This window comes from Typha latifolia, chromosome 9 (genome assembly GCF_019914945.1).
Source record: "Typha latifolia isolate L0001 chromosome 9, TyphaL0001v2, whole genome shotgun sequence".
Lineage (NCBI taxonomy): Eukaryota > Viridiplantae > Streptophyta > Magnoliopsida > Poales > Typhaceae > Typha > Typha latifolia.
This window is the reverse complement of record NC_133094.1, coordinates 860,300-884,757: the sequence shown is the minus strand read 5'-3', so window position 1 is coordinate 884,757 and position 24,458 is coordinate 860,300. Positions and strand designations below refer to the sequence as shown.

At 39.4% G+C, this 24,458-nt stretch overlaps 5 protein-coding genes across 5 annotated transcripts; 1 reads left to right on the top strand and 4 right to left on the bottom strand.

The window, feature by feature from the left end:
- Window positions 1-1,767: 1,767 nt before the first annotated feature.
- LOC140794707 (putative receptor-like protein kinase At1g80870) lies at window positions 1,768-3,795 on the bottom strand. Its single transcript, XM_073146840.1, has one exon. It carries the CDS (start codon window positions 3,681-3,683, stop codon window positions 1,872-1,874), a length of 1,812 nt encoding a protein of 603 aa, XP_073002941.1. The 5' UTR covers window positions 3,684-3,795; the 3' UTR covers window positions 1,768-1,871.
- Window positions 3,796-5,241: 1,446 nt separating this feature from the next.
- On the bottom strand, window positions 5,242-9,333 carry LOC140795598 (transmembrane 9 superfamily member 9-like). Its single transcript, XM_073148269.1, has 7 exons — window positions 8,979-9,333; window positions 7,706-7,870; window positions 7,501-7,610; window positions 7,321-7,429; window positions 7,106-7,218; window positions 6,871-7,024; window positions 5,242-6,726 (listed from the first exon to the last, which is right to left on the bottom strand). The coding sequence occupies exons 1-7, from the start codon at window positions 9,099-9,101 to the stop codon at window positions 5,569-5,571; spliced, it is 1,932 nt and encodes a 643-aa protein (XP_073004370.1). The 5' UTR covers window positions 9,102-9,333; the 3' UTR covers window positions 5,242-5,568.
- Window positions 9,334-10,378: 1,045 nt separating this feature from the next.
- On the bottom strand, window positions 10,379-15,543 carry LOC140795197 (probable WRKY transcription factor 4). Its single transcript, XM_073147632.1, has 4 exons — window positions 15,125-15,543; window positions 13,482-14,158; window positions 13,228-13,386; window positions 10,379-11,276 (listed from the first exon to the last, which is right to left on the bottom strand). The coding sequence occupies exons 1-4, from the start codon at window positions 15,401-15,403 to the stop codon at window positions 10,838-10,840; spliced, it is 1,554 nt and encodes a 517-aa protein (XP_073003733.1). The 5' UTR covers window positions 15,404-15,543; the 3' UTR covers window positions 10,379-10,837.
- Window positions 15,544-16,031: 488 nt separating this feature from the next.
- On the bottom strand, window positions 16,032-19,081 carry LOC140795200 (probable LRR receptor-like serine/threonine-protein kinase At2g24230). The gene is made up of 2 exons (XM_073147638.1): window positions 18,884-19,081; window positions 16,032-18,702 (listed from the first exon to the last, which is right to left on the bottom strand). The coding sequence occupies exons 1-2, from the start codon at window positions 18,890-18,892 to the stop codon at window positions 16,198-16,200; spliced, it is 2,514 nt and encodes an 837-aa protein (XP_073003739.1). The 5' UTR covers window positions 18,893-19,081; the 3' UTR covers window positions 16,032-16,197.
- A 2,252-nt stretch (window positions 19,082-21,333) lies between these two features.
- On the top strand, window positions 21,334-24,089 carry LOC140795201 (cinnamoyl-CoA reductase 1-like). The gene is made up of 6 exons (XM_073147639.1): window positions 21,334-21,373; window positions 22,430-22,585; window positions 22,707-22,861; window positions 22,948-23,133; window positions 23,282-23,634; window positions 23,757-24,089. The coding sequence occupies exons 1-6, from the start codon at window positions 21,367-21,369 to the stop codon at window positions 23,908-23,910; spliced, it is 1,011 nt and encodes a 336-aa protein (XP_073003740.1). The 5' UTR covers window positions 21,334-21,366; the 3' UTR covers window positions 23,911-24,089.
- Window positions 24,090-24,458: the final 369 nt, after the last annotated feature.

Genomic DNA, 24,458 nt, shown 5'->3' with positions numbered 1-24,458 from the left:
CAAATGGTTTATACATGTAGCTCATCTTACTGCTCACAGTAACTAATGTGATGTGATCACTATTGTTGTCAAGGAGCATTATGCAATTACATCTAGGTTTATGTTATCATAATATATGCCTGGCATTTTAATACTCTATCGCGGTGTCTTCTCAATCGAGGAAAAAAAGAGAGGAGAAAGTTAGAAGATTCCAACATGCAGGCACATGAAACCTGTGATACAGACATGCAGAGATATGATTCTGGCTTCAACTTTTTGTGAAGATAAAAGTTGCAGTAGCTAATTGCTTTCAGCTTCCCTCTGCATCCTTCTCCTTTGGTTTGTTGATCTTCTTATCCTTTATGAAGTAGAAGCATGAGCAGCATGGGCACTGAAACAATAACTCCATTCTGTACCTCCAATTTCGCAGAGGATGTGATCAGAGTTGTAGTATACAACTGAGGAATGGCCTCCTCCTCCTCCTCCTCCACCCTTTTAAATTCACCTCCATGGATTCCTTTCTTGACAATTTTCTAAAAGAAGATAGCTCAAGATTTGTGTACCCATAATAAACAAGTTATATTTCCCTTGTATTCTACCCTTTGTGTGTCTGGTTTGTGATAACTATAATTTTAGTGGGAATCTTCGTTGCAAGCAGTAATTTTGTGAAAACTTGTGTGTATACTTTATGTGGTAGATTTCCTTTTGATATATATATAGTCATGCAATCAAAAAATTGTTGAATGGGCAAAGGCAGGCTTAGCCTTATTCTCAATGTCTCATTGATGGTGTCCATGGGCTAAGGTAAAGAAATCATGATACTAAGAACAACCTCCTGGCCCACACCATTACACCTAGAAATAATGAGATGTGGAGCATGCCATTGCAATTATGGCATCAGAAGTAAATCAACAACCAGAAGGATTTAAACAAACAGAGATTACATCCTAGCAAGTACACCTTTTGCATTATGATATAAGTCAGTTGCTTCCACTTGGATTCTTAATTACTCTTTTCCTTTCACTATTTAAGAGTCCTTTAACCCTAACATCTTGAACAATCTCTCATTCTAATACTCCTCCAGCTTAATGTATTAATCCCAACAACATCTTCTTAATAAGATCACTCAACTCCACATGCATCCATGTGGCCATGAGAGAGTAGTTACAACAAAATAGACAAAATAGACCCAAAAAAAAAAAATTTAATAGCTGCACCAAAGATTATTTCAATGTCAAACAAGGCCTAAGAAGTCAATTAATGTGGACAAAATCAAGGAATAGTCTTCTGCCTAGATAGACTCAATCTGAAAGTATAATTATATAGCCTCTTTTCTGGATGATACCAAATTGTACCACAGCATGTGACCATGGGTTTCATAGGTGGGGGCAACTTGCACTTAAGTACAAAGACCCTTTCCCTCCCTCCCTCCCACCTTAGTTTTATAGTAAGTACTTTTATGGCATAAGTGCTCTCTTTGAAAGTTGCAAGTGCTCGGTTGCCAAGGACCACATCAGTTGGCTTTTTTTGAAGTCCAGGACTATGGCATCCAGTAGTAGTAGATCTTGTGAGAACCATTTCAGATTCAAACCCAAAAAGAGATTGATTCAAAGTTCATGCAGATCAAACTTTTAGACAATTGATCAAAAGTGGATGTAGCTTTCGTTTTTTGCATTGACTCAAGCATGAGAAAAGAAGCATGCATACAAATTTTATCCTTTATTAGTTGTAGTAGTTTAAGTTGAAGCAAAAAAAATTTTTATCATTCTAATGGGTGGAAAGGAACAGAAAGAAAACAATATATACACATAGAAATAGATCAGTTAAACAAGACTAAGAAGAACTTGTTAAGAGTTCAGGAGGCATTTGTAGAACAATTGCATGCACTCATCTCACACAGCATCAGCTGACATCTTCCGCCTTGATTTGCTCGAGTTGATAGCTTGCGGCGACGGCGAGAACTCGAAGCCGGAAGCCGCTGACGACGCCGGAAGTTCCATCTCTCCCTTCAGAATCTTCACAACCTCTCCACTCTCTGGTCTCAACTCAGGCAATCTCTGCAAGCATAGAAGAGCCAAATTTATACAAAGGGTTGCTTGCTCCTTGTCGTAGCAACCCTTCAATCTCTCATCCATGAGCTCTAAGACATTGCCAGCTCTCGCCAATTGCCTACACCAACTGATAAGATTAGCCTTCTCTAGCTTCATCGGTGACGGTAGCACGTGGAGTGGCCTCCGACCGGAGACGACGACGAGGATGAGGACCCCGAAGCTGTATATATCAGCTCTCTCCATCAAATGGCTGGTTGCGCCGCCCGACTCCGGCGCGACATAGCAAACGGTCCCTCTCATGCTTGTCGTGCTGCTGAGCTCCCTGCTTAGAAGATCGCCGCTGAACATATCGCTGTTGTCGGCCGACCGGCTCCTCTTCTTCTTCTTCCAGCTCTTGCCGAAGTTGAGGTCTCCGCTGTGATCCTCGGCGTGCGTGCTGATCGATCTCAGCCATTTGAGACCGGTCTTCTTGTTGCAGTGCTCCTTCTTCTGGCTGATCTCGGCGAAGTACTCCTCCTTCCACCATTCTCTCATCTCTGAGCTCTTCTGCTTCTTTTCCGGCCTCTCGGCTTGTCTCGAGCTCCCGAGCTCGGAGCTCTTGTCAGGGCCAGGGGAGCGATTCCGGCCGCCGCCGCCGTCGTCGTCGTCCCAATCTGGGTTCTTCTCAGGGCAAATCTGACTTCCAATCCACTCTGTTACGTAATCTCTCGCATCCAATTCTCCACTCCCATCTTGCTTCCACCACCAGTCCTTTCCCCATTGGCCGTTTTTGACCTCACCTAACTCTCTACTGTGGTCGGAAACCTCCAAAGGTGCCTCCTTTTCCTTAAAAGTGCAACCTTTAATCTCTCCCAACTCCCTGCTGTGGTCGGAGACCTCACAAACTACCTCCTTTCCCTTGTAACCGCAACTTGGTCTCGTTAAATAGTCAGAATCATCGGTTTTGAAGCGGGAGAGGCCGAAATCGGAGATCTTGGCACGGAAGTCGGAGCCGAGGAGGACGTTGCTGGGCTTGAGATCGCCGTGGACGACGGGCGGGTCGCACTCGAGGTGGAGGAAGGCGAGGGCGTGAGCGACGTCGAGGAGGATGGCGAAGCGGGTGGGCCAGTCGAGGGAGGATGAGTCGGAGTCGGAGTCGGAGAAGAGCGCATCTTGGAGAGAGCCGTTGGGCATGAGCTCGAAGACGAGGAGAAGAGGGCGGCGCGGGGAGGAAGGGAGGGAGTAGCCGAGGAGGGAGACGACGAAGGGGGAGGAAGGGAGAGAGGAGAGGAGGTGGAGCTCGTGGTTGTGGGGCGAGGAAGGCAGGACCTTGACGGCAAAGGAGGCGGTCTTCGCCGCGGGGAAGTGGGCGAGGAAGACGGAGGCGGAGGCGCCGCGGCCGAGTGAGCGGGAGTGGTGGAAGGAGGCAGTGGCCCGGCTGAGGGAGCGGTAGGAGAAGCGGCGGAGGAGAGGGGGTGAGGGGCTGGAGAGGGGGAGGGTTGGTGGGCGTCGGCGGAGGAAGGACAGGTAGAGGTATAGTACAAGGAGGAGGAAGACGGTGGCTGCAGCAGAGGAAGCCGCGACGAGGAAGAGGAGGTGGTGCTGCTGGCGGTGGTGGTGGATTGAGGTGGTAGGTGGAAGAGGCGGAGGAGGAGGTAGAAGGCGAGATGGCATGGTATTAGACTTTGGAGAAGTGAAGAAGAAAGAGAGTTGAACATGAAAGAGAGGAGAATGGTGGGAAAGTAAAAGGTGGTTTACAGTTGGGAAATTTTGGGGAACACCTAGCCTTCTCGGATTTGTTACATTCTCTGGCTCATCATTATGTTGGCAGATTTTCTTTTCTTTGTTCTTTTTTTTATTTTTCCTTCTCACTCTAAATATGAAAGAAATATTTGCCTTGTAATAAATAAAAAACTCTGATTCGTAATTCAAATCAATTTGAAGACTTTTTGTTTTGCTAAATATTATCGATGAGTACTACTATATTTTATGTACCTCATCTCATGCAATCACCAGACTATTCAAACTGCTCACAATATCCTCATCTGGGAGTTTAAGAAACACTTCTCGTGGAGTATCCTTTTAACAAATAAAACCATCGTCTTTTAACTTGGATCAAATTCAAAGCAAACAAATAGGTAAAGTTAAAAAAAAGCCCAATCTAGTATCCATCTGACTTTGACTTCTCACAACGCATTAAAACTAAGTAACAGTGGATTGCATCAGCGTGCACTCTCCACTACGACCACCTTTTCCTTTAATGCTAAACATACTTATTATTAATTTTTTATATATGTTGACTCCTTAACTATGCAAAACTTGTAAAATAATAGATTTTTTCGATGACGAATTTAGACCTTATTTAAGAGAAAGAAGAAATAATTATAAAAAAAAAGATAATAGTTTGTTATTTTATAATTAATATATTATTACTAAGGTAAGTTTTTATTTTTGAATTAGGTATAATGGCATTAGTTTGGAGGAAGGGGGATTATTAGTGGCGTGTCAGGTACGGAGCCAATACACATTTGCTGGCTTTTGCTTACACGGTAGCCAAGAAAGTGAATGGAATAATATGGGGGGACAGAGGCCCGATGAGGCCTTACTTTTTTATTTGTTTTCTTATGAATCAAACCAAGAGGAGAGAAATAAGAATACAAAAATATTATCTTTCAACTTTTCCTTCTTTTCTTTTTTTTTTCTTCTCTTATTTAATTGAATAATAGTACATGGGTAATATTAGAGTTGTCTAACCAGATGATTTAATGGAAGTGCAATCAGATGATTTAAAGAGACATATATTGTATGATTATTTCGAGTTTGAATTTAACAACAAATATTAAATTTGGAACTGTGTTTGAGTTTTTCACTTCTCTCGTAGTACCAGGCAGGCTATTTAGCTCATGCTAGGGCTAGTCCTGAGGTGCAGCCTTTTCTTGTTCTAGCAATGTCGCCACTTTGATCAGATTGAACTCCTTTTCCAGTCAAAAGAAGAGATTATGTTCTAAAAACAGCTGTTAGCTCTTTTTAAATGATCTTTTTTTTTTTTTCACTTTGTATGATGGTAAAAAAAACAATCACACTAATTCTGAAAGTCTGAAGAACACTATTTCAAATAGAATATATTTCTTTTGCAAATAGAAACTTTTTTCAGTGCTAATCATCTACGACGACTATTCTAAAACCGAACGTAGAACTGCTAGGAACAACAAAAGGTCTATGAGTGCAAAAGTTTAATCAAGCAATCAAGCCAAAGTAGTTTGAATTTTCAAAAATGAGTACATATTTTTCTGCAATAGATTGAAGAGCTCTGCAGAACGATGTATATGAACCAGTAATTCTTAAACCAATGTTTAGCATCATTCATGATCATAAAGAACATTAAAGATTAACTACAGATGTAATGAAGTGGCAATCTACCTTAGTTTTACCGACAAAAAAGAAACTAATCCCCGCTTCACATTAAGCCACACAGAGCTTGAGCTCAAAGCTGAAGCCATATGCCGGATTTTGAGCGATCCATGTGGCCTTCTCGTATGCTGCCTTGTACGAATAACTTCTAGTCAATTTTCACAGAGGAGTAGATCAACCTTGTGAATATGAAGCATGCGTAGAAACCAATAGTGCCAGTCAACACGAAAAAGGCATACGACGCAATAAGCATGTAGCCAAAGTAAAGAATACCAGACACTGGCTTTGTAATATCCAACTTTGTAAAGAAGTAGAATGTCGCGTAGAGGAAGAGATAGAGAGCAGAAGATCCAGAGGTCAAATACGACCTCCACCACCACGAATAATCCTCACTGCACAGCTGGAAATAGCAGAGCACAATTGTGATCTCAGCACAGGTGACGATGAGGATGACGAACACAACAAAGAGGAACCCGAAAATATAGTAGAACTGGTTCAGCCAAATCGAGGTGAGAATGAAGAATAGCTCTATGAAAACAGCCCCAAACGGAAGAATGCCTCCTATCAGTATTGAGAAGATCGGGTTCATGTACCAGGCCTGTTCAGGGATTTGCCTTGGTATTTTGTTTGTCTTCACTGGATCCTCAATGGCAGGTTTCTTGAAACCAATATAACTTCCCACAAACACAAGGGGCACTGAGATGCCAAACCAAAGCAGTACAAGAGCAAACATCGTGGTGAAAGGTACAGCACCTGAAGACTTTTCTCCCCAGATAAGAGCATTGAGGACAAAGAAAATACCAAACACAATGCCGGGGAACATGAAAGCTGTCCTGAGGGTGATTTTTTTCCATTCTGAACCCTTAAACATCTTATAGAGTCGTGCAGCGGAGTACCCAGCAAACAGACCCATGAAGACCCATAGTAAGAGCATAGCAGTCATCAATCCTCCTCTGTTTGATGGAGAAAGAAAGCCGAGGAGTGCAAATATCATGGTCACAAGCAGCATACCAAAGAACTGGACACCAGTTCCGACATAGACACACAGTAAATCTGAGTTAGATGGGGGTCTGAACACATCACCATGGACAAGCTTCCATCCTGTTTCTTCTTGGGCTTCTTCCTGAGTTTCCAGCTGATTGTATTTGGAAATATCTCTGTATAGTGTCCGAAGCATAATCATCGCCACCATTCCCGATAGGAAGAGAACAATCATCAGAGAATTAACAATAGAGAACCAGTGGATTTGATCATCTGTCATCAGCAGATAAGTATCCCAGCGAGATGCCCATTTAATTTCACTGTCCTGCAATTTTGGAAGGATGAAAAAATGATAAACATCACACTGGATCATGGTATTCTAGTATACAAAATTCCATTACATACTATTGCTGAAGGTATGGAATTGCACCACAAACATGTTAAATTAAGCTTTTATTGAAAATGCTACCTGAAACTCTATATCATATGTGAATATGATATCCTTTTTAGCTTCGACCTCCTGCGGAGAATCAGAGTTCATAACTGAACGTTTTGCATGAGGATCGCAGGTGCTCAGGCGAGTCTTTTTACCATTCCACTCTCCTTCATACTCATGTTTCACACTGGATACAAATATTTTTTTAATTTTTGGTTCAAAAACCAGTATCAAAGACAATATATCAACTCTTAAAACTGAGATGTACCTGAATGGTTTAACCTCAAAGCCCACAATCCTAGCAAGGTCCGTTTGTACATCCTTGTGATACTTTACCAGAAATGACAAGTGATTATGGATGAAGTGCTTCTCCTCCTTGCTCTACAATAAGAGCATCTTTGACATTAAAAAGTACTCGACTCCTAGAAAATATGGCACTTCTATTACAGATTCATATGAACTTTTAATGGAAGATCTACATACCCCAGAATATTGGCCTTTGACACCAACATGAAAACCATGCTGATAAAAGACGGCGGAATCGTGTTCCTGTCTTTTAATAGGAACGACTAGTGGTAGATTGTCAAGAATCCTGTGGAATATTTTAGTCCAAGGTTAGTCTTATGCATATTTTTTTGGATTGCAAAGAAATAGTAGTCTTACATGTTGACTCGATATTCATCCTCTATCTTCTCCTGAAGATCCTTTGCTTCTTTCTCACTAACAGTGGTCTTGCAGACAATCTGACACATTTGGGGCTCTCTCATCTCAAACTGCAATGAGTAAATACATAGTTAAAGACAAACATGGATGTTAGAAATACTAAGCAAGAGAAAAAATAACCATAATACATCATATGGGAACTAACCACATAAGGAGAATTTTCAATTCGATCACCACGAAGCACTTCCCCAAGATTTTCCGCACTGTCAACTATAGTATCCGGCCGACAATAAGGGAGAGAATAATAGGAATATGGAAGCTGGGTCTTTATAGAAGTCAGCTTGTTGACCTTTACTGGAAGTGGATCTTTCTGCAGCCACAGAAATTGTCCAAAATCAGAGCACAAATTATGTGTTGTAAAATGAAAGCAAGGTAGATTGAATAAGATATCAAAAGTTTGAATAGATGAGATAAAATAGGTGAGATAATAGGTAAGAAAAAAAATGTAATCATTAGGACTAATATGAATTATTACAATAATAATAATGTGCCATGACTAGCCATGCTAATTTTCAGCAAGTTGGTGCTTTTAGATCCTTGTTTGGTTCAATGACACATCAAAGGTTCTTCTCATGTATTATAGTCCAATCGGTCTCAAATGTGTTTTTTCTATGGGACAAGTCAAGATCCCAATAGAAGGCCAGCAATAGCTAGAAAAGATTTGAGGCTTGTAGTAATGGAGGAACTGCTCTGAAGCTATAAGTGACTGCCTTTTTCTCCTCTTATTACTTATTTTTCTCAGTTCGTTCTTTCTCTTTTCTCCCTTATGTTTTGTGCAAACCTAGGATTATTTATTGCATCCATCTCTTATCTCCAGGAATCTACGGTCTCAGACTCTCAGCACAGTATTTTTGTTGGTTTAGAGTTTCTTAACAGACCACTTTGAGCCACTTCCAAGTTTCAACTGCCAATTCATCTCCAAATTGGATTTCACGTGACATAATGTTTATCAAAATCGAAAAACAGATCCCATTGGCTCATTGATAGAGACCTAAACTCGAAGGCTTCACAAAGTTGCCCCAACCATTGCAAACTAGGGCAAATCCCATTCTACTCTTACATTAGTGAGGCCTCACTGTTGACTACCATGCTCGATCTCAAAAGTTTGGAGTAAACTTCGACATACATACTCAAAGAACCTCAAGCTAAGTAAAAGAAAAAAAAATTTAATTCCATTTCGTTAGTTATAGAGTCAGATCTAAACGTAGAGCAAAAAAGATTTAAAAAAAAAAAAAAGGGTAGAAACTCCATCCCCACATCAACATTCAAGGATCACCATCTCCTCGCAAGTAGCATCAAATCCAACATACGCATCAACGGAAGCTCCAGATCCAAAGCGACGCAGACGCAGTAAATTCGCATAAACATCACCAGATTTAATCAACAGAAGGCGAAACAAGAAGAGATCCGACGATTACCTTATGAAAATCGGCGGGAGAGACGCCGGGCAGGTAAAATCCGCCGGCCGGGGTGGCGGCGGATAAGAGCAGCAGCAACGCCGCGATCAACGCGAGCACCTTCGGCGATCGCGTGATCTCCATTGAATGAGCGAGAAGAAATCCAAGGAGAGAAGCAGTAGAGAGAGATAATCAAGGGTTTCTACGACGGAGGCGACGAAGAAGAGATTGGGATCTGAGAACTCTTCAAGTCTTCTCTCTCAAATCGCACTTCGAGAATTTTAAATTTATGCGAAAATTGGGACGAATCGAGCAAGGCGAGGAATATTTTAAAACTCGGGAACACCGATTGGGTCTACGGCACGTGGATCGCGTTGAGTTTGGCGGAGATGGAGGTGGAGATGATAAACAACTTGCCCCTAAGCTTCAATAAAATTACGACATAGCCAACATTAGAGGACTGGAAGTAAGACGTCCATGCAATGTAGTGCTGAGAACGTAACCAAGAATTTATTTATTTTTTTATTTTATCTATAATTTCAGTTAGATACTGAATCATCATTCATTTCTGTTCATAAATTAATCATATGACACACACGAATAGATTTGGAGAAAAAAAATTTAATATAAACAAAATATTTTTATAAAATATTTCAATAGTTTAGATCATCATTTTTATTCATAATTTATCGTGTGTCTCAAACAAAGAGTTGATTTAAAATATTTATGCCTTTATTTTAGAGGAAAAAAATATAGAAATGTTAATGTAGAAGATCATTTCTATCTTCTTTTTTAATCGTATCGGTCAATAATGTAATGTCGAGATCAGAAGTTTCAATAGTCTAAAGAGTCTGTGTACTAAAAAAAGTTCATAAAATATATAAAATAAGCTAAGTAGAGTTAATTCTAAATTATATTACTAACTTCTTTTAATCTTATATAACTAATGACTATACTTAATCAAACTCTTGTATCCTAAACTTAGAAATGGGCAATCGATTTAGTACCAAATTATTCGAGTAGCAGCAATTTGATGCAAGTTGCATATATTTGGTAATTTCTTATTGACTTGTTGTTGAGTCAAATTTAAGCAATAAGGACGGCTTGTGCCTGTTATTAGGCATGGGATCTGGATCTACCTATTTATATGTCAAATTGGGTCCATTTGTAAACCTATCATCTGATAGAAATTGGTTAGGACCATGTGAGATAGTAGTTAGGGAAGAGGAAAAACTTGGTTTAGTAACATATGATGGATCTGCCGCTACTAATACTTAGCCATGTATCCTTCAAGTCAACCATAGTATTATATAGAAAAGAAATATGATGTCAGTAATCTGAGATTAAGTGTTATCAACTTCAAAGTATGACCTGTTCAGCTTATTTCAGAAGATTGCGGAGTAGTAGACAGAAAACAAGCATGAAGAAGCTATATATATGCTTCATTTCAACAGGATATTGCAAACAATCACATTAAAGTTGCCCTTCAACAATGGTTTGTCATTATACAGAAAGAAATGATCAGAAACAACCTTAGATGAAGCTAAATAAGGCAGTTACTGTAGTAAAAAGAACAAATTGATCTACACCAGCTTTCTGTTTCCTTGCCAAGAAATTGTACAACTACACTCCATTATAAGCTGGACTATCTGTTTAATTGCGTTCAGTGACAATATAGAAATTATACAATGTATAGGGTTTTCCATGGCATTGGAACAACACTGGTATATAACTTGAAGCACTTGGATATTTAGACCGATGATGCTCCTCCAATTATATGTTCTGTCATCTTCTATCAAGGATGCCATAAGAGACTATACAAGAGCAAGTACAACAAGAAGCTGGCAACACTAACATAAATTAAAATTCTGTCAATCTTGTTAAGTATTTTGGACTGGAACTGCAGCAGAGCTTTCGTTGACAAGAGGATGCCTCGTGCCATCAGTACTCGTTCTGTCACCACCATCTCCAGAGGATGAATCAAAGCTAATACTTAGAAGAGTTTGAGCAGATTCCAATGCCTTCTTACCTCCAAGTTCTAGGGCCTTGTTACCAGATGATTTTCCCTCCACCTCTGCTAGTGTCTCTTTTGCAGGTTTACAATCTGATAAAGAACTTGATCTAATAGGGCTTTCACCTGCTGCAGGTGTTGCTGTAATCAAGGGAAGTGCACTACCTTTCGACTCACTGCAAGTTTTGGTTGGTAGGTCATGGTTGTGTTTGCCTTCATATGTTATAACAATAGCTTCCACATCACCAGATGCTTTCTCGACATGCTTACGAACAGGACAGCCATCATGGGTACACCGGTAGTAGCTTCTGGTTGTGGACATTGAAGGATCAGATAAAATATAACTGAAGCAGTATTACAGTGACAAAATAGTAATAAGAGCTACTTAATGCATATATCTGCTTCACTTGGATAGAATATAATACTCAAGTGAACATGAAATCGGGCCAATATACATTTTAATATCATAAGTTCATCTAAAAACATGATCAATATCTAACCTCCCATGTCAAGCTAGCCTAATACTATTTAGAAATTCTCATGAAGGCCTTTAAACCTCACTTCCTTGGGTTTGATTATAGCAATTGAAATATTGCTATTGTACCCTCATGTGCAATAATATTGTAAAACATAGTCATAGTGGCAAGAAGATCTTTTCAACCTCAACAGCTCAATTAAGAACTCTGTACAAAACATTACACTGAAATGGTCCTGCAAAAAAAATAGCGTTGCAGATTCGTGGAACTAGATAAGATAAAAGAAATCAAAGATATTGAATTATTAGATGAGATTCCAAATAGTTGGACGTAGGCTTGAAAGCCTCATACAAAGCTAGGGAGAAATGGCTTCATCACTGGGATATGAGGTTTTAATAGGTATTTCATCCATGAACTTGTCAAATCAGCTATTTGATTATAACTTTTGGACATGAAAACCAATATACATGTTCATGTGGTTGAGCTTAAAGAAAAATGTATAACCAAAAGCATACTGCTTTTGCACTGCAGGGCATATAATTAGCTTGGTCACCTAGTATCATTAACAATATCCAAAAGGATGTCAAATGATTGAAGGGAAAAAAAAAAGATCACCTCGTTACTAGAAAGATAGGAGATATACAAAGTTGTAAAAATAATAATGGGACCAATAATACATCACATTATTGAATTGTGAGGAAGATTAAAAAAAACCGCAATGCAAAAAAGTGTATAAAATAACAATTTGGTTTCATCTTAAGCAAATCAAGTATCAATTACTAAAGATACCTACATACCATGATGATTGATGTAAAAGTGCAGCGGATTAAGAAAATTTTGGCCTTATTGATTTAGAAAAAGGAAAAAAAAAATCTCATGACACATTCGCATCAGATATAATGTCTATTGGTTCATAAGAGGAAAGGAGTCCCAAGTAAATATATTCTGCACTAAAAATTGATATCTTCAATACAACTACATCACTTGATGTCAATTACCTCATATACTGAAACTTCCCTGATAGAAAGAAATGCAAGGACCATGCTTTTCTCATAAAATGATGAATTCTGTTTCGCTTATTCATGGATTTTGCTGTTTTGGATCCTTAGATTGTTCTCACAAAACTGAGAATTCCATATCAAAGCAAATATCTTCCTCCTCTAATTAGATCCTCTCTATATCTAGAAGAAGGCCTGCTCCTTGGTTGCAAGAGCCAATGTGGCAATAAGGTAGATAACTCTAGTTAATCTACTTACCGTATTATCTTACATGTTTCTTGGCAAGTGATTCTCTTCCCTGATGTCTCATTCCTTGGAATATTATAAATTTATAACAATTTTTCAATGAGTTGACACCAGATTAACAGTCTGTCACAAATATTTATCCATTCTTTGGGCATGCCTACGAGCACATTCCACGTTGACGCCATCTTGGCATGTGGCCTAAGGGTTTGCTGCTGGCATAATGCCCAAACATCAAACTTTGCACCTCCTTACTGTGATAGCATACAAGAATCTAGAACCTTCACAGACACTAGAAAGATAGGAGAAAAGGCACCACCCGCTAAGAGGTCAACTAAGTCCTCAGATAATGAAAGAAGATGTATATGTATCAAATGAGATGTAATCTTCTTAAAATGCACTAAATATGAGGTATCATCATCTTAACTTTTCTTTCTAGTGAAGCAAGAAAATTTGGACAGTGTGTCAGGAAAGAGTAGAAGCCTAATGTCCAAAATCATAAGTTGATACAGAAATTCACAAAGCATAGAGTTACAACGCACCTCGGATTCGGATTTCCCTTCACAATTTTCTGCCCATATTTACGCCACCTATAGCCATCACTAACATTTCCCGCAGTGCATGCAGTTTGGACAACAATTTTCGGTTCCCTAACTGTTTTGTGAACTGATGCTGAATTAGGTGTAGTGCTTTCAGTCATTCTGCTTACAAAATGCATAGGAAATCAGTACACCTTATTAACTTAATCATACTATGAGAAATGATGTACTATGATTAGTACAACAGTACAACTTGCCTTCGTTTTGGTTCTCGTCCCTCATCAGGATCTTCTTCAGTCTTACTATCAGGATCCCCTTCACAATCACTTGAGCAGTACAACTGTCGTTCAGGAGTTTCATGGCCAATACTCTGTTCAGTCTTGCTTGCTGAATTATCTGACTCATTAGGTTCACTACTTGGATGTTGCAAGATTTCATTCTCTCCTGAAGGCCCACCATGTTGAGGCCCTCTCTCTTTTGAGTGTCTGGGTTTCTGAGGTGGTTCGTGGTTGTGTGTACCTCTGTATATTATTTCAACAATACGACCATCTGGGCAATTCTCAACCTTCTTTTTGACCGAACATCCAGAAGTCGTGCATCTATAATAGCTCCGGGAATTCTCACTACTCTTTACTTGCTTCTGACCATATTTCCTCCAATTGTAACCATCACCTGCTGTTGTATTTATAGCAATATGAGCAGATTGTGATTTCTGGTCAGATGAAGGTGTTTTCACTGACTCTGTGATACATGATTCATCAGGTAATGGGGGCGACCGGACTTTCAGTGGAATAGGGCTGGCAGCAGGCACCTTAGGATGTGGAAATGAACTTGCTAATAATTCTGATGAAGATGGATTGGATGCTTGCAACTGCATCTGAGCCTGAGCCGTCACACTAGCCAAGACTGCTTGATGAGTCATTGCAAATTGGCCCTAATTTTGAAATTCAAATTAAGGCAACATAAACAACTATAAGCATCACAAAGAGGGTAAGAAATAAAATTGAAATCAGTTCTACAGAAAGCTTTTATCAGCAACTGTTACCTCATAGACGTTAGGCCAACTCCTATCTAACAAATAAAAAGAACATTGACTGGCAGAGCACAATAACCAGAAAAAGATAATTCCACGCCACTGGTAAGAAATGCTGGTTTTTATAAGAAAATGAGAACTTATAGACGACGACTAATGAGAAGGATACAAGTCAAATTTTGGAAGTAAGAACCTAATACTACTTCTCATATATCTCGTCATATTTCAGCATAAATCAGCACTGTCTTTAAGGGCTGACATCATGCCGGGCGTCCATTATAGAAGTGTAAATCAGTCTCAATTTATATAGTTTGATTCATGAAGCCAATCATGCGTGCATATATAAAACTAGCCAAAGCATACAACGAAGGATAATTGGGATATTCTGCTAACGGTAGCGGAGATAAGCATGTGATTACCAAGTCAAGAATCAAATTATTATTTCCCAATTGAATTCCTGTTATGACAAAACTGACTGCAAGGTATGCTCTTTTCTATCAGAAATAATTATTAGGCAAATTTAGTTTTCCGTTTATAATTTTAAACTATCAAAACCCCAACTTCAAACATAAACAACTCAAAAGTTTACACCTCTCAACCTAGAAGAAGCAAAACAAAAAAAAAACCTACAAATAAGTCAAAAACACCCCTAAGAAAGCTCCAGTTAGAGAAAAGAAAAGAAAATAGAATTTGCCCGTAAGAGCCAATTCCCTAAGCTAGCGCTACAGTTATAAAAAAACGAATTTCCCGCAAAACCCAAAATTAGACATCCAGGCAGTAAAATTCAAACCCTAGGCTCACAAAATTAGAAATCACACCAGTAAACTTGGGAAATCAGAGCGGAAGAAGTATTTGGACGACACCAACCTTAAACCCGGGCGGCTCGATCAGCCCCGCGGGCGCAGGCGCCAAGAAGCACGGCACCGCCACCACTGGCACGGCGACGATCCCCGGCCGCGGAGACCCCATCGCCCCGGCGAGCAGCTGCGAGAACGACCTCCCATCGCCGCTAAAACCCTCCTTCGCCTCGGATCCGCGATCTGCCGGCGAGGGAGGCACCGGAGCCGCATCGCTTCCTCCGCCGCCTCCGGCTCCAATCTTCTTCTCCGGCAGCGGCGACGCCGAGCTCGGCTTCTCCTCCGTCATGTAAGCCTCGAGAATCGCTCCTCTCCTAGGGTTTCGAGCTTCTCCGAAGTCGAAAGAAGAGAGGGGGTTAGTTTTGGCTTTGACGGGGATTGACCACAATGGGTTGCAGTTAAGAGCCGTTATTAACGTCCATTAATGTTGAAGAGGACCTGGAAGGCTAGAGAAGGACACGGCTATAGAGGATAATTGACGGCTTACTAACGTCCGTTACCCGTTTCGTGGGGGAAGGATTGACCTCAGCAGAGTAACGGGTGTCGTGTGTGGTCTTCAGAGTTGTCAGGTTTGTTCCACTTTCGTTTGTCCTGATTCGGTTCGGATCCGGGTACAGTATGGATCCGATCCGATAAAATGAATTACAAATAATCTAAAGACAGTTTCTTAAGCACAAAATTTCTAAAATATAGTGTTATTCCAATAGAAAATTTATTCTAAATTCTCTAAAATTACATAGGGCTTGATCTAGAAAGATTTTGCATCAGTATGAAAAGAGTCATTAATTACTCATTTTGCATCCCTTAAAAGTTCATCATGGTGTCAATTTGAGAGAGGATGAGCACCTTGATCATTGATGAAGCTATACAAACTTCACCATAAAAACTATTATACTAAACTAAAGGGAATAGCATCATATCCTTTGTTTGGTAGCTTAAACAAACCGTGCGTATATATATATATGTACTCAAACAGTTGAAAGGAGTAGCAATTGCATTGCAACAGATGGAAGTAGAAAAAGGTTACAATGAACATTGACAACTTTAAAAACTGTGTACAAGTTCTTTAGCTCAGAACTTAGTTCAGTGAAGAGCAGCAGTTGGCTCGATATCTTTCAAGAGCCCAACTATTTGCTGCATTGCTGGCCTCTTTGATGGCAAGTCTGCAGTACATAGATAAGCAATTCTCAAGGCTTCTTCCATCTGTTTCTCCGATCCGGTTTCGCAAATCTTTGGATCAATTATGCTTGAAGCCTGGTTCTTTTTCACCATTGCTCTTGCCCAACTTACCAGACTAGTCTCCTTCTCAGGGTACTCATCCCCCAGTGGCTTCTTTCCTGTGATAAGCTCGAATAGCACAATTCCGAAACTGTAGACATCAGATTTCGTTGTCCCTGCAGCATTCTCTGCATCGGAGAGCTCTGGGGGAGCATATCCAAGCAATCCTTGAGAGGATTCATTCTCCAAACTAGTCCCTGCAATCTTCGACAGCCCAAAATTGGCTAATCTAGGCTCCATTGCTGAGTCGAAATAGATGCTGCTTGCCTTCACATCTCTGTGAACTATCTGAGGGATGCAACCGTGATGAAGGAAAGCCAATGCTCTTGCTGCACCCAATGCAATCTTATGCCTGAATCTCCATGTCGCTGTTCCTTCAGATGTGATATTTTGGGCATTGATATTGCTGTCTTCCCATGTATCGGTAGTCCAATCCTCAGTTGTTTGGAGTCCTAAAGGTAGATCGTGAAGCAAATTCTGTAGGTTCCCATTCTCCATGTAATCATAGATGGCAATTCGCTGATCCCCGGTTAAGCAGTAACCAGTCAAGGGAACGATATTGGGATGCTTGATCCGCCCGAGCCGCTCGAGTTCTCTTGCCACTTCCTGGTCCTCCATTGTGGATCCATGGACCATTATCTTCACTGCTACCTGAATTCCTCCCGTAAGAAATCCTCTATAGACTGGTCCAAATCTCCCTTCTGCTAACAACGTTCCCTTATCAAAGTTGGAAGTTGCCGCCAAGAGGTCTGCGAAGGTAAAATTCAACAATGGCTTCTCAAATATGACAACAGGGACTGATGTAGCATGCTTGACCCCTGTAACCCATGTCGTCGGTTCTGTCTGAACGGAACATGCATCTGAAATATTCTGCTTTTCCTTGTATGACAGTTGCTGCTTGACTGCCCATGACCTGCTCCCATTTCTGCACCCAAAAGCAGTACATGCTAACCCTACTACTAAGAAGAAGACTGTGAGGGCTATGGCCAATGCAAGCCTGAGCTCTTTACGTTTTGTTTCCTTACTTCTGATGTCATCCGGATTCACTGCAACCGGGCAGTTGTTTTTTGATCCTATGAATGCTGTACTGAGAGTTTGGGGTGAGAATTGAGCAGCACAGAGGGTAAGGTTGTTGTAGGAGAAATTGAATCTTTCCATAGTGGATAAATGCTTCTTAAGAGACTCTGGAATTTCACCAGTGAGGTTGTTCACTGAAAGGTCTAGGACTTCGAGTTTTTCATTGCTCAAATCAGGAACCTGACCTGTGATATAGTTCTGTGATAGGTCTAATGTCTTCAAGTTGATCAACTGGGAGAACTCGGGAGGAATTTGGCCGCTGAGACTAGTTTTAGATAAGTTAAGATATTCCAACCCAGAGAACTCTTTTAACTCAGGGAATTTCTGATTTGAAAAATTATTGAATGCAAGATTGATATGTTTAAGCGATGGAACTCGCCACAAATCGCTGAAGAACTCTCCCACAAATTTGTTCATGGATAAATCAAGATAAACCAAAGAAGACCCATTATAATAACTAGAGGTGAGATTTACCTGAGAAATCGTTCCATGGAACTGGTTATTGCTCAAGTCTATTATCTGCAAAGGCTCCCGAAACACCCTGAGAACTGAACCTTGAAGCATATTGCCAGAAAGATTGAGATACGCGAGATATTCCAACCCTGACAAATCTGGCAAACTACCACTGATCCTATTACCAGCAAGGTTCAAGGCCTTTAGACTTTTTAATGAAGTGCCTAGATCTTCTGGGATAGTACCATTAAGCATATTGCTTGAGAAATCAATGGAAACCAACGAATTGCACCCAAGTATGGAACTAAGAATGTTGCCTTCAAATTTATTGCCGCTGAGGTTGAGTATTCTCAAGCTTGCAATAGAGCCCAATGCCATTGGAATTTCGTCAAACAGCTTGTTGCCAGAAAGATCCAAGCTTTCCAATTGCCCAAAGTTGCCGATGTTGTTGGAGAGAGACCCATTAATGTGGTTGAGCGAGAGGTTTAGATTCTTCAGAGAACCACCCAATTCCCAAAAATCCGAAGAGAGCGCAGTGATGCTATTGTTGCTGAGATCCAAAGATCGGAGCTTGGTGAGTTTGCCAATGGTGCTCTCAGGAATGGGACCAGAAAGCCCAAGGCCAGAAGCCACCAAGGTGACAACTTTCTCCATCTGGGCATCGCAAGAAACCCCTCCCCAGCAGCAAACCGGAAGAGAAGAGCCATTGGGATAGGTAGGGATGACTCCTCCCATCTTCTGAACGAAACCCGACACAAAGAACCCATCTGTGTTCAGCTCCTGAGAGGCCAAGCATGTAAACAAAAGCGCTAGAGAGAGGAAGCAAGCAATAGACCCAAGACCCATTTAGAGAAGAAAGTTATTAGAAACCAAAGAGAGTCAAAAAGACGAAGAAAAACTCTTCCATCGTGAAGAGCCACATAACCTGGGAAACAAGAGAGCATGGGTTGATGAGCAGCACCTCAGGCATAAAAAAGACTCCATTTTTTAGGCCTTGGGCTTGGAGAAACAAAAGATGCTCCCTTGTTGTCCATTTGAATGGATCATGCAAGACAGCCAGACAACACAAAGCTGAAGCTCTTTGGGTTGCATGTGGAGTGTGAGTGAGACACTGAGAGCAATGAGGATTTAAATAAGAAGAAAACCTCCAATGCTCCAGAGAGAGAGAGAGAGAGAGAGAGAGAGAGAGAGAGAGGTGATGGTGGTATCATAAATGAGATGGTGGGAATTAGAGGAATTGTTAATTGTGAATTTATTGGTGTGTGCTTGTTGAATTTGGAAGCAATTGCAAGACGATTGTCACATTTATATATATTGTACCATTTCAGGTACCAAATATAAATTAGGAAGCTTTACGAGAAGAGGAGTCAGAGACTTAATAGTACTATTGAATTCACTTCTCTCCTCTTCTCTTCACTTCTCTTCCATGAAGCAATGACTTGCAAATTACTATTCATAGTACTACTGATATTGGTAAATAAAAGTTGGATTAGTGTCGGCATAATCAATGCGCATCTAACTGTGAGAAACAAAATTTAGCATTGATTGAAAATTTCAGACCAAGTTATTGAAACCATTAAGGATGGTATCGAATCTTAGGTACACTTTTTTTTTTACCACTGTCATCGTATTTTTAGTGCTCTTACCTAATCCACATTAAATGCATTCAGGAGTGCAATATTACTTGCAGTGCTTTGATGTAAACCGTGATTGTCATTTAATGGTGCCATCTTGGAATTGGTTGGCATCCAAATAAGCTTTGCTAACTACTAGTTATGATCAACCTTAGCTGTGTGAATCTGTACCTCCTTTTTGAGCCTTTCAGCTTTTGCTTCTTTGATTGTAAACATGTGAGAGCTTGGATTAGTTGGCTAACAGATGGTATTAAAGTTAATCTAAAGAGTTGGTGTTTGTGCTTAATGATGCATTGTAGTGGAGTGGCATCTTTAACATCAATAACTTGAAAACCTGTACATCTTGGCCAAATCATGAGGGCCATGTTTAACATTAGTGTCAGGTTTCTAATTGATTCTAAGTGCTCTTAAACTATGCTAATTATCCACCCTAAAAAGGCCTCTTACATTATTGGCCCAAGGCCCGAGATTAAGCCTTTCCTATTAACTATATTATCATGCAACAAAACATCAATCTTTGATTCGTTAAATATGTACTAAGTCTCCTATTTATCTGGGAATCAAACTAAGATCTTGAAACTATCTCCTCTTGCTCTTGTATATAAATATTTATGTGATAATACTAGCCGTTTTTTTAATTATATTTAGTTTTTAATTTAACATATAAAACTAACTGTATATAATTTTTATAATCGATGCGTAGAATTTAAATATAATTAAATTATAAAAAGACCAATGATATTATATACAAAAGAATAGCAATAATGACTTCTTATTGGATGACTTTGTTGACACATCAATCATCTAGAATTTGGAGAGAGTTGGTACAAAAATAGGTAGATTTTTACAAAGTCATCTTTTGTGTTCAAATTCCCAATTTCTTCTGATTTGGTGAACAAAAGAAAAAAGTAGACCAATATTTATATTATTATTATTATTATTATTATTATTGTAATTTTTGTTAATTGTTTTGATGGTAGCAGTTAGAAGTAGTAGAGGATTAAGTCCAAAGAGCAGTTACTTTAAGACCAATACCTTCTGTATTCTTTCATGGCAGTCTCGAGTCTTAACGGTTATGACTTTGTCTTACTAAACCACCAAAAGTTCGAAGGGAAAGAAGATTTAGTGATCTAAATGACGTTTGTAAAGAGAAATAATTCTCAATCTAATTTTAAGTTTAGTTCAACGGTCTTCAAATTGAGAAATAATTCTCAATCACCTCAACTTGGATGTAGAAAAATTAGGGCCTAGAAGCTTCTTCTAGTTCTTTTTTAATTATTATCTTAAACTCTAAACCTCCTAAAATTTATTAAAAATATCATAATTACTATCAAAAAAAATAAAATATATATATATGGTCTTTTTTAAATTAATAATTATGACTTTTCTCTCCTCTTCACTCAAGTTTGATAAAGTAAAAGAATAATGCTAGGATTAATTATCGAGTAGTAGATCTATTTGATCAGTTTCAAGTGTTTAATTATTCCGTCAATGTTTTTCATGTGGAACGAATATTGTTTAAGATATTACGGTGGATTCCTCTTTTGGATTTGTTTATTATACTTTATCTCTTAGATGATCTAAGTTAATCATAATTATTAGATTAATTTATCATATAAAAATAGGATTCTTGGATAAAGACTTTATCGCCCAATTTAGATTAGAATTAAAATAGGATTCCTTGATGGACTAAAATACTTATTTGTTACCCTATAAATATGTGATCAGTTCCTAACCCTGGTATTAATCTGCAAATCTCTATCAAACAGGATAGGTGAGGGATTAGTCACGACTTATATCAAAATTAGTGATGTCATGTAAGTATATCTCATCCTTACTTTGTTTTTTTAATTAATCTGAAACATAGCTTATTGTGGTTGATAGATAATTTATAAGTCTTACTTCAGTTCATCATTGTTGACATGAAATTATCAATCTTTATTACTAGATTCTTTCCCAAGATTAATTAGAAAGTCCCTTATATTAATTTAATCATGTAGTAATTATTTTTAAATTAAAAACTCCCTTATATTAATTTAATCATGTAGTAATTATTTTGAAATTAAGATTGTTTATTTTATTCTCTCAAAATTAAATCTAATTTTGCGTCACAAATATAGTCGACCTTATTTAAAATGATAGTTCTCACTTTCAGCACCAAGCTAGTGAGTAGTGATGTTGAGAGAAGTTATATTAGCTTCAATTAGGTGCATCATATCACTGACTTCAATTAGGTGTTAATAAATAATTTAAATTATCAATAGCTAACATAGTTAGAACCATATTATTCTGTCAGCCGAATGAGTTGAGGTGTTATTTTACTCAAATTAACTTGGATGTTAGTATGTACTTTAATTGGCAAAACCAAAAGAAAATAATGAAAATTATAAGCTGTTAACCAAGTTTGTCACAATTGGATTAGCATGAATGGATTTTTTGTTGGCAAATTAAAAAATAATAATTATTGTTTTAATGACTTGACAAGTGGCAGGTTCATGATGTTCTTGGTTGATCATTAGAGAAACTAATTAAGCAATGGATTTATATATTAATTAAGAATGAGTCTGACATGGAAGTTCTAGATTAATAAGCCAAGAAAATTTTATTTTTCTATTATCTAGAGTTCTAGATCTCCTCACCAACTTCAAGGGAATATAAAAAATTAACTCTTTCTATGGAATTTCTACTTTATATTATAAAAATCAAACAGGCCAAATTAAAATTAAAATTAAAAGAAAAAATTCTCACCAACTAATTGTTTTTTATACCCCTGGCTTTCTTGCCTCATTCCCTTTTATAAATAGTATTCACATAGCGACATCATTCTGCCACGCTAATTACTTAATCGATCGTCTTAATAATCGCATCTCTAGCAAAAATGCCATTGGAGAGCACCGCCGCCGCCACCACCATCTCCGGCCACCGCCTCACGGTGTGCGTCACCGGAGCTGGCGGGTTCATCGCCTCCTGGCTCGTGAAGCTGCTACTCGAGAAGGGCTACGTCGTCCGGGGGACCGTCCGGAATCCTCGTCAGCGCTCTTGACCCATCCTTATATATTCTAATGGTTTTCCAGTTTCAATCAATTGTAGTATCTAATATGATGTATGCATGCATGCATGCATGCATGCAATCTTGTTACGTACGTGTAGATGATCCTAAGAACGGTCACCTGAAGGCGCTCGACGGCGCGGCCGAGCGGCTTATCCTCCTGCGAGCCGACTTGCTCGACTGCGAGAGCCTCCGGGCGGCGTTCGACGGCTGCGACGGCGTGTTCCACACCGCCTGTCCGGTCACCGACGACCCGGTGAGCGTTCATTAATTTTCTTCAGGGAATGGATCCTACCAATTAAGTACCAATGTATATATGTAAATTAATTATAAAATACGCAGGAGATGATGATGGAGCCAGCGGTCAAGGGGACGAGGAATGCGATCAGCGTGGCGGCCGATGCCGGCGTCCGTCGCGTGGTGTTCACCTCCTCGATCGGCACCGTGTACATGAATCCTCACCGGAGCCCCGACGAGGTCGTCGACGAGACGTGCTGGAGCGACCTCGAGTATTGCAAGAAAACCAAGGTTTATTTCAATCTTTCGAGCTAATAATTGTATGTGTATCCCTTAAAATTGATAGAAATAAGATTTTAAAACTTATAATTATCAGAAATATATATATATATACATGTGTGCAAGCGTGCAACTAAGAAAGATGAATAAAATTAACCAGAACTGGTACTGCTACGGGAAGACGGTGGCGGAGCAAGGAGCATGGGAGGTGGCGAGAGAGAGAGGAATAGAGCTGGTGGTGGTGAATCCGGTGCTCGTCCTCGGGCCATTGCTGCAGCCGACCCTGAATGCCAGCACGGTGCATGTCATGAAGTACCTCACCGGGTCGGCGAAGACGTACACCAACGCCGCGCAGGCGTACGTGCACGTCCGGGACGTGGCGGAGGCGCACGTCAAGGTGTTCGAGGCGCCGGATGCCGGCGGCCGGTACATCTGCGCCGAGAGCACTCTGCACCGGGGAGAGCTGTGCCGGATACTGGCCAAGCTCTTCCCGGAGTACCCCATAACCGACAAGTAAGAGTATATATATATATATATATATATATATATATATATATATATGTTTCTCAAAAGATCGATCTCATTAATTAATTACCTCAAAGAAAGAGCTAAAGATTAGCTATTTGTGCATGCAGGTGCAAGGATGAAGTTAATCCACCCAAGAAGGGGTATAAATTTACGAACAAGAGGCTCAAAGATTTGGGGATTGAATTTACGCCTGTGAACCAGTGTCTCTATGAGACCGTCAAGAGTCTTCAAGACAAAGGATTACTTCCCCTGCTATCTTGATATTAATCATATTTAAATAACATCACATACTACTAAGGATTGTACTTTCTATATATATATATATATATATATTACATGCTTAATCTTCAAGTTGCTAGATTAGACGATGGAACGTATATACAGTGTAAACTTGGAACAGTAAGCAGCTCTATTAATGCATATACTTTAAGATTCTACGACGTATGATGGATTTGATATTTAATACGCTAGTATTTTGATATTATGGTAACTCATGATGTGATCGATTTTTATATGTTATATTCTAATAACAATTATGGAGCTAGATTTTGCTGATTAGATTAACAAAAAGGATTAATTCACGTCGACAAGTAATTCTCTAGCCCTTAAAGTATGGCATATGAGATGTATGGACGAGAAGAACTTCTGACCAGCAAGAAGACCGTGGCTGGAAGTAGGTAGGTGTTATAATGGCAGGAGAAGAAAAATGAAAGAGTTCTAAACCACCTATTACCTATAATATTACCTATAATTTGTAAAGGATTAAAAGGAATTGCCGTTTTAATTTCTTTGATAAATTAATATGGTAT